The sequence below is a fragment of the Aulonocara sp. 'chitande type north' Nkhata Bay genome, linkage group LG22 (genome assembly GCF_057382095.1).
Source record: "Aulonocara sp. 'chitande type north' Nkhata Bay isolate Kocher_YH1m ecotype deep benthic linkage group LG22, A_spYH_male_GT1.1, whole genome shotgun sequence".
NCBI classification, from domain to species: Eukaryota; Metazoa; Chordata; class Actinopteri; order Cichliformes; family Cichlidae; genus Aulonocara; species Aulonocara sp. 'chitande type north' Nkhata Bay.
This window is the reverse complement of record NC_141364.1, coordinates 11,081,024-11,096,680: the sequence shown is the minus strand read 5'-3', so window position 1 is coordinate 11,096,680 and position 15,657 is coordinate 11,081,024. Positions and strand designations below refer to the sequence as shown.

The 15,657-nt window shown below is 41.9% G+C and overlaps 1 protein-coding gene across 14 annotated transcripts in view; it reads left to right on the top strand.

The window, feature by feature from the left end:
* map7d1b (MAP7 domain containing 1b) overlaps positions 1 to 15,657 on the top strand; it is a 54,255-nt gene that overhangs the window by 9,174 nt on the left and 29,424 nt on the right. For 13 of the 14 annotated variants that reach the window (XM_086279324.1, XM_086279322.1, XM_086279315.1 and 10 more), the window contains exon 2: positions 15,163 to 15,381. In XM_086279324.1, coding sequence (XP_086135450.1) covers positions 15,163 to 15,381 — 219 coding nt within the window. Of the gene's footprint in view, positions 1 to 12,495; positions 12,680 to 15,162; positions 15,382 to 15,657 lie in introns of those variants that run through there. The other variant, XM_086279318.1, reaches the window with a different exon arrangement.

Here is a 15,657-nt window from a genome sequence, read left to right as displayed (position 1 = left end):
CCATTTTATTAACCATTATTTTATTAAAACTAGTTTTAATAAAATAAATCTTTAAAGATGACCTGTTATGCTTCAGTATTTTTTTCTGGACTGCACCAGAGTCACTTTGCACAAGCCTTGAGCCAGCCCCTCAGTTCATCATTTGATTAAAAGCTTCCTGCTTTAAACCAATTTTCTTCTCATTGGCTGCACCTCACAAACAGAAGGTTTAAATAGCATGTGGGTGGGGCTACTCTGCTCCCAGCTAGGGTACAAGCCTGAGATGACCATATTAGGATATCCGCTCTCTTTTATATCATAAAGAGCGAGACTGAAGGCTGAGGTTTTGGCTCACAGGGATTACTTGTACACACACCAACCTCGTCATTTGAAACTTTATCAGTGATTAATACTGAGCATCCATCAGTTTAACAGTATATATATATATATATATATATATATATATATATATATATATATATATTTATTAGGGGTGCAACGATACACAAAATTCACGGTTCGGTTCGGTTTGATACTTTGGTGTCACGGTTCGATATTTTTTCGATACAAAAAAAATGTTCATGCCTTTTTAATTTTTCATTTATTAAAATTATAAATATATATTTTAACTCAAAAGTACAGTTTTTAAATTTAACCCTAACCCTTGTGCGCGTTTTTTATTTTGACAGCGAATACGCACCTGCGGACCACTTATGTGCAGCCCTGGTTATTTAGCTCGTCATATTGCAGCCACAGAAATTATTTTGTCCATGAAACCATAAAGCTGCACTTTCTTTTTGCCTTATAGTCTGATTTGTCATAACTTCTCCGTTTTGTGGTAAGCTTTTCTTTGGCTGTCACTTCTTCACCCTGACCTGTCTTATTTGGCTCAGCAGAACTGAAATGCTTTTACACACGCACTCACATAAGCTCAGCGATTCTCTGCGCGATCAACCTCTCACATGTTTAAGCTTGCTGCGGGAGATTTCACTTGTCATGTTTGCATAGTAAGCTAACGATTAATAAGACGATGTCAGAGGAATTGGTGCACAAATTATCATCACTCACAGATCAGTGCTGTCGCTCTCTATACACAGTTCGCACGATTGCAAAGTGAAAGCAAAAAAACAAGCGCAAATTCAAACGCGACTTCAATATGTCACATATTGACGGTGGCTCACCGATGCCAATGACATAATTACCCAGCTACATTTCTGAAAGAATGCAAAAGCATTGACATATATTTTTCCTACAATAGCCCGACGGGCAGGGAAGAGATAGATTTTGGTAGCCCGACTGAAAAAATCGCTAGCTCCGGGACGTCGGGCTAGCGATATTGCAAGCCCTGTATCTGATTGAGGAATCACTCATCTTTGGAAAAGAGAGTTTATTACAGAGAAATGGCTCTTTCCAAAATAAAAGCTATACTATCCGCTTCTTCTGGGCTATATTCTCAGCAGCATAAGGAGAATCATGTGCTAACAGCTGTCTAAATGACTCGGCTAAAGTTAGTAGCATGCTTGTTGTTTTTGTCTTTGCACTAGGATGATGTCGGGGTAAATGTGCAGTCATATTCGTTGTGTTCCCACTAGTGCTTTCAGGTTAATCTCGTTGAAATGACCTTAACGCCACAACACGGCAAATCTCCGTTAACGAGCTACCGCCGATCGCTCCGTGCATGGGGCTAGACGGCCAACACGTTAACGAGCTAACTGCGCTAACACACTAGTTCACACCAATGTAATTGAGCATTGCATGGCACATTCAACATACTGTTTTACTTTAGTCCATGACTCGCTTACCTTCAGGGTCATACGTCACATGAAAACCAAAATAATTCCAAACGCCAGATCTGAATGAGAGTGGGGGAGGTCCATGTTAAAAGGAGAGCTTAACTTCTGTCTCGCTAGCTTGCCCTGCGCTCTTCCTTCTGACTATGCTGTCTGTGTTGAGCGCTCAGTGGATCTGCGCTGGACAGTGCAGCCTAGGCGGAGTAGTCGAACGCAGATTCACTGAGCGCTCAACACAGACAGCATCGTCAGAAGGAAAATTGATAAAATAAATTACAAATGTTGTATTGTTCGATACATATGCGTACCGAACCGAAAGCACTGTATCGAACGGTTCAATATCGATACGAATATCGTTGCACCCCTAATATATATATATATATATATATATATATATATATATATATATATATATATATATATATATATATATATATGACAGGAAATATGGAAACCTGTACTGTACTTTTTTTGCCTCTTGTCTTATTCCTGTCAAGACTTTTTGAACATGGACACTGTCGTAACACTACGACCGCCCCATGCTGCTCCTGCAGTCATTATTATTGCCTAATCTATATTTTTTACTGTCATTATTATTAAATTTTTGCCTTTTCATTAGCCCAAAAGCAGCCGTCACACTGCTGTTTGACCTTTCATGTCTTGAGTTTCTACATCATCACATGAAAAGTAAAAGAAGCATAGTTCAGCCACTTCAGTACACCATTGCCAAGTCTCAGTTTGACTAAGACAGAGTCTCTTTATTCATTTTCCTTCTGATTCTCTCCCCTGCTGTGTGGCTTAAAACGCTAAAGAAAAACATCTTGTGGTTGTTTACATCGTGAGCATTGCTCATCTTTGCGATGTCGTGGAAGTGATGTAATGATGAGGTCATTGCTGAGGAAGTGAAACTCCCTGACTAGAGCCTCAGGCATATCCTCTGACCGTCTCAAAGAAGAAAAAAAAAAGCTTCTCTCAGCATTAAAGGATTCAAATGTTCCTCTCCGACTTTATCCTTTTTCACTGTCTAACCTTTGACCTTCTTTTTACTTTGAACCTTGTGATGGTGAATAAAAATGCAGGGGAAAACTGAGTAATGGATGATTCATGTATGATTTATTCTTGGCTCTGTTTGAGGCTTTGTGACTGGGTAACGGACTTGTTGTGGTTAAAAGCATCTGGAGTTCGCACTGGTTTGCAGAGGACTGACATCCTGTTGCCTGCTCTCTTTAGCTCTCACACCAAAACATGTAATGGCTCTGTGGTTCTTAGTTTATACTTTTATTAGACAATTTTGCTTTGTTTTTTTCATGCACTGACTGGCAGGTAGGGTCCCAGACACTTACACTTGCTGTTAAAGTCTCTTGCGTCCCAATCAATTGCATTTTTTGTTTCTTTTGACCTACTCAGCAAACATTTCTGTGCTGTCTGGCGTCAGAGATCTGGAAGCACTCAATCAATGCTTTCTGAATTTTTACCAAGAGAAGACTTGTGTTAAAAACAGTTTGCGCTTTTATTGAATAGAGGAAAATGAAACAAAACATTTGCGATTTAGAGATGGGCGAGAATGCCAAGACAAAAAAAAGCATAAACTAAGAGGCACTTGAACTCTAGTGTTGAAGCATCGTTTATATTGACATAAATAAAAAGATCCAGTAATGGTCGCAGAGCGGTGGTTGTGTTTCAGTCTGCTTTTGTTTCTATTGTGTTATTTCTTTCATGTGTTCAGTGTAGAAAAACAGATAAAGTAAAAACTGACACAATCATTTAAATTCTTTCTTGAAAAAATGTGAACAACTTGTCTTGGTTTGTAAGAGGTCCTCTGTCTGTCTGTCTGTCTGCATGTTCTGTTTTACCATCATACTGAGACAAGTTTTGCTAAGCTAACTTTCTAGATATTCGATGTCAGGGGTCAGGGAAAAAATCGCTACGTGATAGGATTGTGTGGTGATATCGTGTCGATACAGAGACACCAAATGCTGATATTTTGTTCAATAAATTAAAATACTCTAGTAGTACTACGATCCTTAGGGGTTATCTCATGCACCACCATCCAGAGATAATGTTAGCTGAACACTGGACACACAGAAATGTGAACAGATGTGCGATTTTTGGCATTTTGGCACAGATAACTGCTGTATTATCAGAAACAGATTGCATGTAATTGCTAACTGGACCCCATTCAGCTGCTGACTGACTCCGTCCCCGTCAACATTTGGCAGGTTTTAGTAACAAATTCATTTTGCAGTAAAGAAATAACTGAGATACATTTCTTCTATCTGTAAAAAAACGATATTGACAATTTGGCAGTTTAACTTTGGGGACATAATTTGGCGATCTTATAAATGACATGAAAAGGCGATAAATCAAAATATACATTACGGCAATACTCTTGCAAAAATCTTAAAAATTGCAATAATATCATGATGTGGGGTATCTGGTGATATTGAATATATTCTGCATAACTAGTATGAAAACAGGTTTAACTTTTTGTAAATATGTTTGTGAAAAAGCAAAATAATGGATTTCAGTTTGGGTGAATTACTGTTTTAATAGGTTAAAGAAGGTTAAACCATTCAAAGAATAGCGTCACCTTTACCAAACCCCAAAACACAAGAGCTCCTTGTGTTTGTAATTGCAGTCTGTAATTGAAGCCTTGCTTTAAGTTAGAGGTTTCTCCTCTTTGATCAGGGGAGGGGGGGAAGTGGCGTTTATCCACGTGTGACAGTGATTCATAGCGCTGCATTTTGTTGTCGCTTGTTGCTGCAACTTTGAACTGATTACAAGCACAGCTGTCGGTCCTCTGACCTCTCACGGCGTCGACGGGATAACCTGACGGGTTCAAAGGTTCGTGCAGTATTTGTTTGTGAGGCCTCAAGTTTTCCTGTGCTGTCAGAGCCAGTGGTACTGCTTTTTTTGTGCCACGAATATTTGATTTTAGGTCCAGTGACCTTTCACCTCACTTGGTCGTGTTGTTGGTTGTCATGAGATGAATCTAGGGAAGTGAATTTTTTAGTTTAGTGCAGTCGTTGAGAAGAAGCTCTCCTAACGCTCAGAGTGGTGATATGTTTGGAATGTGTTTCCTCTGCTTTCCCTGGGGGCACAGACCCTTGTTTTTCAAGAGTATTTCCGTTTTTTCCTTCCACAAAGGAAGAAGAGGTGGAGGCATCCGTCAAGGACTCGTGTTCTCTGTTTTTGGGTGAAATATTGAAAATTCCTAGAGTCAGTCAGTCTTGTCATGGAGGTAAATGCAGTGCGATATTATCATTGTTTCTTTGAATACACAGGGAATATTTAATCGAATCCCTCGTGGGCTTTGCAGATAATTTTATCCAGGTCCCTGCGAGCCCTTGGCACACGCAGGCCATGGAGACACATGCAGAAGACGCGCATCTGCTGTTTGGATACATGCAACGCAAATGTGAATGCCAGAGATTCCTGAGATCGGGCTGACCCAGATCTGACATGTCCCACTCATCACTAAGACACAAACACACACGCATATGTGTGTGTTCACATACTGGCTCTTTAGTTCACGTAACTAACAACAGAGTTGACCTGCTTCACACAACGCAGGGCTTTAACTTTTAAAAGAAATTTCAAATGCTTTATGTACAGTAAATGATTCTGCTATTATATAATAAAGGTTTTGCCAGAATATACACATGCATCAATGAATAATGAAAATTCCATCCATCCATTCGCTTCCGCTTATCCTTTTCAGGGTCGCGGGGGGCGCTGGAGCCTATCCCAGCTGTCATAGGGCGAGAGGCAGGGTACACCCTGGACAGGTCGCCAGTCTGTCGCAGGGCTAACACACAAGGACAGACAACCATTCACACTCACTCCTAGTGGCAATTTGGATTATCCAATTAACCTATCCCCACAAGTCTTGCATGTCTTTGGACGGTGGGAGGAAGCCGGAGTACCCGGAGAGAACCCACGCAAACACGGGGAGAACATGCAAACTCCACACAGAAAGACCCCGGCCTGATGGTGGAATTGAACTCAGGACCTTCTTGCTGTGCGGCAACAGTGCTAACCACCGTGCCACCGTGCTGCCCTTAGAACCTTAATTATTACAGAAAACTCTATCTTTATACCACATCATGTGCTCTAGAATGAATTTTGGCTGTGCAAACTATTTTAATGTCTACCACATGTGTGGCTTTAGGTCATTAACTAACCTTATCGTTGGTCTTTGGCTGACTTGAGGCATCTGTATTTGCGCTGCAGTCGTGTTAAGCACAAAATTGGAAGCATTTGCTGTGTGAATGGTATTTACAAGTGAGAAACTGGTTATTACCAGGACTTTATTACCAACGCTTCAGAATGTGCAGCTGAACAGCAGCACCTAAAGCAAACAGGTTCACCCAACATCAATGCATCTGTCTGCAGTGCTTTGTTTTTGCTTGCCCAGTTTGCCAGCAGCCTCAGGTAAATAAGTAGGTGCTGCTCAGATTTTCAGCCAAATGCATTGTTTTGTTTCCCTGCTGGAGGCAGGCAGTCCTGCAGTGTGAGCTAATGGCTTTCACCCGAAGACTTTTTTTTCCACCTTTTGGACATTTTTCCAGCTAGGGCTCTCCAGTGTGGGGATATTGAACACAGAATATGTTACACATCTTAAGCCCCTTTGGTTAATCTCAATTACCCAGTAAGTCTTAAAATGCACACAGAGACCATCTTTCTTGATTTGGCCATTTTATTGTTTGTCTTTGTTATGAAAAAAAAGGTAAAATCTCCAAAGTTTATTAAAGCAAGTGTCCATGCTATGTTGGTGATGGCAGACTGAATGCTAACAGACATTAAAAATCTCTTTATTTACCTGTTTAATGCCGCTTTTAATTTCTTGTACTGTAATTCGTTTTTGTGTACAGGCCACCTGGGACCCAATTTAAAGGACATTTCTAAAATAAAATAAACATGGTTACCAAAATTCCCAGTACTCTGTAGCCAGTTGGCACTGGGGGTCATTGGTGTATTTCATTGGGGTTTCCTTATTCTCCCCCCTGTACACACTTCTCTGCTGGTATAAGCAGGTGTCTATGGGGGACATTGCCAGAGATGCTGGCCGCCGCAGTATTACTGGTAAATTTCAGCTGAAATTAAATTCGGCTCCCTGTTTGTCAGGTTACCAGCACTCATTTCCGTCTTCCTTGTTTTATTCTGTTTATTCCGTTTGGGTTTTACCAGCCAGCATGTCCCACACACAAACAGTTTCCTGTTGTGTCTCTGCAGTAAATCTGACATGCCAGTCTGTGGTCACTGTGAGAGAAGCCAGCCCCTTTTATGGGCGACACTCTCAATATGGTGCTTATTGCTATTTATAAACCCAGAGTCTGTCACAGTGGCACAGAAACCTGAGACGGCGGCGGAGGAACGACGAGCCGAGGGGGTAGCGGCGGGTGAACATCATGTTGAATTTGTGTTTCTGTGTTAAATGGAGCTGGTCACATGATCGATGATCACGTGGTTTCTACCAGCCAGCATGGGCTGCACGGCAGCTGTTTCTTCAGGTGAGAGAGGCGGAAAGAGCATGGCTCGTGTGCCAGGAGAGCAAGATATCAATCCACAGCAATTTGATGCTATCCATGGACACCACCCAGCTCTCTGCTCTCTAAAAAATTAATTCTAAAGTGACATGAAAAGTGGGTAAATCTAACCTCAGTATGATGAACTGAAACCAACGATCCCTGCTGAGTGACAAGGATGTAAAGGTTTATATAACCACATGAAAACCCCAATGAACCTATCTGTGTAAAGCCCGGAAGTTTTATTTCTGAATTTCACCTGCAATCACTATTAAATGTAGCAAATGTTTAAAAACCTTAAAAATCCTACAAATTAGAAACATAAGTGTCCATATGCATGGATTTCATCTTTCTCTTATTTACATTTGAAGGATAATCATCCTGCACCAGGCGTGTTTCCTGGAATTTTTCAGTGAGGTGGCACATGGCGGGTCCAAACAAGTTGAAATTTCAATGTGGTATAAGAAGAAGAAGTCATTTTCATGTGCACAGACCCCCATAAACTAGCATTAGGACACATAGCTGTCCCACTGAAACATATAATTTAACTACAAGAGTTAGGGGAGCACCTCGGGCCGTAGTTTTAGCCACACTAAGGATGTTCAGGCAGCTATTGCAGTAAAATGTAATAATGAAGAAAACAATAAAATGTTATGATTTTTAGGCAACTTCTGAAACATTTAGAAGCATTTTCATTCTCAAACCTTTAAGCACACGTATGGTTGATGATTAGGATGAGGGATGAAGAGATCATTAGAAAGCATAAAGAAATATGATTTCCACCAATCTGCTACCATTGCTGACTACCTGACATTTACTGTATCTTTCCTTCACCCCGGTGTGGGCAGACAGCTCCATTTTATTTACCGTTTATCCAATTAAGGGTCATGGGAGGAGCTGGAGCCTGTCCCAGCTGTCACACGGTGGACACATTAGCTTGCATTTGATAAATGGTGATTCTGCAGAGCACAAAGCCTTTTCAGACACTTTGTTGAAGCTCAAATCATTTAATAATGACAAGTGAGTCATCTCTACTCTCTTTTGTCCACTGATTAAAGTCTTGTACAGATTTAGCTGGTGGCAGCTACACAAACCTTAACACTAATAAACATTGTCTAGTTTTGCAGGATTTATTACAAAAGAGGTATAAAAAAGTTCTAGAGTTAATTCTTCCCTGAGATTTCAGATGGTAGTCCCATCAGAAAGCAAAATCCAGCTCCTCTCCTTTCACTGCTGTCAGAGATATATAGAAACAGCCACACCCATGCTGCACTTAAAGTAATGAGTACTCTCAGTCAGATCTGCAGCAGAAGCCAGTCCTCTGCCATAGCTGCTCTTTGTTTTGCCATTTTTGCTGTGTAGCTTCTCGCCGTGGCACTCTGTGATAATCTACAGATGCAGTAAAATTTATTTAAGACTAGATTTTCCTCCAGAAAAAACTGGAAAATACTTTATCTGAGTTTTCCTGGAACTGTGTGTAAGAGCCCTAAAAGAAAGAGAAACAGGCATTTGATCATGAGATTAGAAAAATTGACATGTAAGTGAAGCACTCAGCTGTTTTTAGTGCTGCCCTGCATGGCTGGATTTAGTTTAGATCCTTTATAGACTTTTTAGGTAACCAGGCAATGAAAAGGATTCATGGTTGGGGTAATCCCTTGGTAACCCTGCACCAGTAGCAGTACACAATACTTTAAATAAAGATATCAGACTAATCTACTATGTGTTCTGTGCTATTTGAGTAATGTGTCCGAATAACACACATTTAGTCAGCCCAAGTTTGCAAGTGGCCCTTGCAGACGCCTCCATGTTTCATATAATAATAATGGATTGGATTTATATAGCGCTTTTCAAGGCACCCAAAGTGCTTTACAATACCACTATTCATTCACTCTCACATTCACACACTGGTGGAGGCAAGCTACGGTTGTAGCCACAGCTGCCCTGGGGCAGACTGACAGAAGCGAGGCTGCCATATCGCGCCATCGGCCCCTCTGGCCAACACCAGTAGGCGGTAGGGTAAAGTGTCTTGCTCAAGGACACAACGACCAGGACAGAGAGCCCGGGGATCGAACCGGCGACCTTCCGGTTACAGATACGCTTCCCAACCCCCTGAGCCACGGTCGCCCTATCTTTGTATCTCTGTGCTGTTTTTCACACATCCTTTCACATTGGCGCTCTCTTTTGCCTTTTTCTTTGAGTCAGCGCTTCTTCTTCAGTCAGGAGGTGTTCGTTGATTTTTATGGATTTATTGATGAAAAGCGATTTTGAATTAGCAGTTTTTCACGACCTACCTGCACGTCCAACTCACTTCTGCAGTTATAGGTCCACAGAGCATTGCTCCTTGTTAGTTTGCTTCATAGTAGAGATGGTGACTTCCTTTTTTTTTCTTTTTTTTTTTTCTTCCAAAAAAAAAAAAAAAAAAAAAAAAAAAAAAAGAGATGGTGACTTCCTGTTGGCACACATGAATGAGCCTAAATAAAATAATCATTCAGCTTCCCTAGACTTTACAAGTTACTGGGACAGATGGAATAAATTCTGATCATAAAGAAAAGCTTATAACAGAAAGTAAACCATTCTCCTTTTTACAATCCTCTCCAATAACCACGTTAGGTCACACTGATACAGCAGTAGCTTACAAAGGTAACATCTAACTGTATTAAATAAGACTTAAGACTAGCAGTTGAAAAAATAGATTTACCAGGAATGTGTTTACTTGGAGTCATAGAGTGAGGAAGCAGTAGGGTTGTTTTACCTGAGACCTTTAAGTGTCTTAGGCCTCAGTCACACCGACCGGTTGTCAGTACTGAGTGTTTGAGTGGTTGCCGGAGGTAAAAGTCTTCTTGTGATTACTTTGGTGACTAAGAGATGTCTGTAGTTTACGTAGAAAATGCTGACTTCTGCAAAAACTTGCCATTTGCTTCCCTGAGTTCTGGCAAAACTTGAAAATCTGTGATGCAAAGCAGAAGAAGAGAACATTCACCTCAAGAGTAAAAGTTGTGTCTTACTGGGCTTGACGTAGAGCTGGGCGATATGAGATTTTTTTCATATCACGATATGTTTTTTTCATTTCAGGCGATAACGATATCTATCACGATATAAGCCAAATAACTATATTTGTAAGATTTAAATGTGCCGTTGCTCACAAGTAAAATGTGAAATAATCAGCAGCTTGTTTTTATTTAAATATTTATTTCCCATAATAAGTTCAACAGGGTAGATGTACTTAAGGAACATGAGACTTTTTCAGATAAATAAAGGCAAATATTGCAAACTACACAAAAGGCAGCCGCTAAAGCGTTTAAGTTTCAAAACAGAACAAACGAAACAGACTAAATTGTCAATTCCACTTAGAAACAAAATATTAATTCTAAAAATAAATCTTAGTTTGTTTTACAGAAGAACAGACAAAACTGACTAACTTTTGTCAATATCAAATAAACTGAGAACTAAAAGGAAATTCTCAATCTCTCCTTGTTGTATAGCTTAGCTTTTCAAACAGTTTTAACAGTTACTTTAGTCTGACAAAAGCCGAATGACGAATCAGCGCTTCCAGTCAGAGACTGAGGCTACGTCCACACGTACACGGGTATTTTTGAAAACGGAGATTTTCCGTTTTCGTTTTAAAAAATAATCCCGTCCACACATAAAGGCAGAAATGAAGAAAAACGCTGCTATGAACATGCCAAAGCAGCAGGTGGTGCTAGATTCCTAACCGTGCAGAAATGTTGGCCAATCAGAAGTCTAGAAGCCTCGGTGGGAAAAAGTAAACAAAGCTGCGGCATAGAAGCAGAACAGAGTCGTGTGTGTGGAGGGACAGTAACTGTGTGTATATGTAAGCATTTAAACACTGCAGAGAGTAGAATTAACAGTATTGTAGAAATTCATTTCACCGAAACAATAATGTGGCGCACAGTGTGACGCATGCACCAGTTTATTGTATTTCCAGACTTGCTTTCGGCACAATTTACAGTGCACGCTACTCTGTTTTTTGTCAGACTTGAAATAGCCGAAATACCTTCACACTACGGAACTTCTTTGGCTCTTCCGTTCGACAATCTCTCCGGCATTGGAACCATCATCTGTTTTCTCTTCGGTCACGCTCGGTTGATTTTTCTAGTCGGCACACTCATTTCCTCCATTACGCGCTGGCTCCATTACCCGCTGGCTGCTTCCCAAACAAACACACGTGCGGCTTGGCACTTGTGCTGTACACAAGCCACGCGACATGACGCTGCGGCTGTGATTGGTTCGGCTCTGCGCTACTTAATTTGGATTGGCTGACCTTTTTTTTATTTTATTTTAAGAGGACAAGAGCGGCGAGGTCTATCACGATAGCTTAATTTCTCTATCGAGTAAAAGTTATATCGCGATACATATCGTTATCGTTCTATCGCCCAGCTCTATCTTGACGTATATTCCAGTTGTAATATTTGCAGAAGCATCTACTGAAATGAGTCCCCAGCTGTCTGCAGAAACTGTGAATGACCCTAGACTTACAGTGCCGTTAATGTATACAGTTATATATGCAGTATCTTTTGAAGCTCCTAGCACCTGCAGTTTGGTGTTTTTCCCATCAATATTTTAAATTCCAGGAATCCTGGCTTCTTTTTTAGCTATATAAGGCTGTTAAACTCTTTCAGTTCAAGTCAGCCACACTTATAATCTCCTCGTGGAAGGAGGAGCACTGCAATCCTCTTTTTGCCAAATCCTAATCCTTTTTTTCAACATCGAGTAGTAGCATTGCTGCCCTGTTTCAACATGATCCTGCATCCTTTTTCTTACAGTTGCTTCCTTATCTAAACACACAGGGGGCTTAATTCACATCCCATTATTCCCCCATTAGTATTCTGTGCTGTACTGTGCATTAAGGCCTTTGTTGAATACTGTGGGGATAGCTGGAGACGAGCCCAGTGTTAATCTGTGATTTATGTGGTTCGGTGAGCGTTTGGACCGGCCTGATGAGAGCGTCATGCTCCATCTGCCCATTGTTGGCTGACTTGAGTGGAGAGCTGCCCTCAAGCCTCCAGCCTCTCATCTTCCTGCTTCACTCTGTCTCAGCTCCTGTCTCATTATTCCTCTCCTCCTCAAGTCCACCTCCATTGTGACAAAAACAGCCCACTGCACTGTTTCCCATTGTCCTCCAGCTCTCCTTTCTCTATAAATCTTTCTTCTCAATCTCCACATGTCCTTGTAGAAGAGCACAAAATGTACCTTCTTCCTGCACCGCCATGCGTCACTGCCGCTCTGTGCACAGTGTCACCGATTCCTCCAGCGTGACACACAGGGAAGGAGGGACAAGCAGCTACTGAGCAGATCACAGCGACAGCATCAGCAAGCCGCCCAGTGTGGACAGTCAGAGCAGGGATTTCAACAGGATGATGGGTCAGTTATGATCTTCATGACCTGACTGAGAATATTAGTCATTTTTAGAAACAACATAAAACACTGTTTGGTTGGGTTGTAACTAGAAATATTTCTGTTTGTTTTGTTTAAATTATTGATTTTACGGAGGTGTCTATCCAGAGAGGGAGGAACGGGGAGTACAGCAGAGCCTGTAAAGCCAGTGAAAACAGCTGTATAATCACTGAGGCGTCTGACTTTGCAGACATTTAACAGGCTACACTACAAAGTGTGACGTGGAGTTTGAGAGATGTTGGTGTTGAACGGTCTGTGAGGATCTTGTGCTGCTTCTACATGGGATTGATGAGAAAACAACTAAACAAAATACCTCTCTCAGTCCATCACAGAGTCATCCGAAGGATACTTTAAATCCTTTTCATGTTATCTGCATTCCCAACGAGGTGACACTTTACATTGTCAGGTATGGATCTTGCAATTAAGATTGAAACCCAAAGATTTAGTGCTCTGCTATAAGAAGTCACTTGGTGACAGTGGGGAAGAAAAACTCCGTTCTTACAGGAAGAGATCGGCAGAACCAGGCGCAGGGAGGGGAAACCATGAGCTCGGACTGGTGAAGAGACAAAAGAAAAGCCTAGAGAGATGACGAACATCAAACAGGACAAAACTACAGAGGGAGAGGACAGAGCAGTTAATGGCTCACAACTACTAATTCTGATACTAGCAGCAGAAATAGCAAATGGGCTGGTTATTATACCGCTTTTCTGCTCTGCTCGATATACAACATATACAACATGCCTTATTTACACATTCACACACATTCATACAAACAGTTTTTCTATGTCTAAGTGCTTTCAGTCTTACAGTCACACTCTGATGAAGAGCAACTCAGGTTTCAGTGTGTTGTAGAATGATGCAGCCAGGGATCAAACCTTCCTATTAGTAGAGAGACAAGGATGTTATGGTCTGCGGTGGTTGGCTGGAATTTCCATAAGGCTCCTGAACCTACCTGGGATCCGCCCCTGGGCAGGGCCACCTCCTCCAGCTCCTACACACCTGGAGCCAATGGCAGTCAATCAAGCCAGGGGGATTTAAGCCACATGTTGCTGCGCATTCACCGCCAGTTCGTCATCAACCTATTTGCTGGATTCATCTTGGCTCACGCGCTACCTCCGGACTCAGGATACAAAAGCAATCGTTTTAAAAACCACTCTGTGCCTCAACTGCCTGCCCTCCTGCAATCACACTCCATCTGAAGAACCCGGATCTCAGGTCAGCCTTGCCACGCCACTCAGCTCCCTGGATTCACGTCACTCCCCTCTCAACACTCTGTGTCCCCTACTGCAATGTGACCGTTGCCTGCTCAGCTCCACTCTGCATCTCAGGCCCCGTTCCCTCGCCCTAGCCACGTTTCCCAGGCCACGCCACGTCAGACTCTACGTCTTATTGTTTTTTGTCGTTGCTATGTTTCTAGCGCTTAAGCCTAGAAACGTAGCCTAATAAAATATTGTTAAACTATCTGCTCTCTCTCCTCTGGGTTTCTCTGGGTTTCTGCGCTCAGTTCAGTTCAGTACAGACCACTCGGTCCCGTGACAAAGGATGTGTTTCCACCTGGTTTCCTAGGTTTCCAGTCTAAATGCAAGTAACATTTAATTTCAGTGAAACAAAACCCAGAGCAGCTGTGGTTCGGGGGTAGAGCGGATCATCTGAAGGTCGGTGGTCTGCATGGTGAAGTATCCTTGCAAGAGATACTGCTACGTAAATCCAAGGACTTTTACTGCTTACTGTTGTGAAAAGCAGGGAAATAAAATGCACCTAAATTATCGCACAAACTCTTTGAACAGTAACATGTTTCTGTGTAAGCCCTGAAAGTGTATAGTTAGAAGTATTAGAGTCTCAGATGAAGTCGAGAAACTTGCCGAGCCCCAAACCGGAGTGAGATCATCGTTTTCTGTGGCTCCGTGGGGATGTTCAGCCTGATTTAGTATTAATTACTCCCGTGATTATAACTGTGCAAACATTTTCTTTATTTTAGGGAAGCAAGTTGAAGCAGACTTACACAACCATCTCTAATGTTTTCCTCTCTGTCTTAGCCTCCAAGCCTCATTATTAATGTGTGTGGTGGTGTCTTTAAAAGCTTTAATCTCCACGCTGTGGCTCACCTGCTGCTCCTGTGTTTATTAGTGTTGACAGGAGACTTTTTACCTCTTTTGCACTGAAGCCATCGGGGACTAAATGCAGGATTTTTTCTAATGAAGCTGAAGTGTTGCGTTAATGAAGCTGTCGAGGGCTTCACGGGTTCTCAGGAGCTAGATGGAAAGCTTTTACTGGAAGTCTCACCTCGGAGATTGCACAGTAATGATGACTGACATGACAGCAGGATATCACGTATTTGACAAAAAGCAGCAGTGACAGCATGAGGAGAATCATGTGCAGAGGTTTTTGGGATAATTACACGCTAATAAGCATCACAACTTTATGTTGTTTTTCTCCTTTGTGTGTTGCAGCTCTGCCCCTGCAGACAGACTCCCAGTCCATCCAGAATGGGGACAAATCTTTGGGGAAAGACCTCCTGACTCCAGAGGACTCAGCCGTCTCAGACCTTTCTCCCAAAACAGACTCCAGCTCCAAAACAGAGACCCCCGTTAAGACAGATGCCTCCTCCAAGACAGACGCTCGGCCATCCACGCCTGGCTCAAGCAGCAGCAGCCCTCAGCCCAAGAAAGGTAGACTGAGCTGTCTGGAGCCTTGTTTGTGGCAGCGAGGACAGAGAGTCAGTCTCAGTTTAGCAACTGAGGGGACTTTTATGTCTCTACACTGAAGATGTAAATGGAAAGGTCAAAGAGAGACGGGAATGATGTACAGCAAGGTGGCGGTTTTGTGGACTGTGTACAGAAAAATTTATTTTATACAAGACGACCTTCTAGTGTTACAGGCCCTGGTTTTAGTGGTTTTGGAGTATTTGAGTTCTTCTTAAGATTTTTGTAGGGGTTTGATTATAT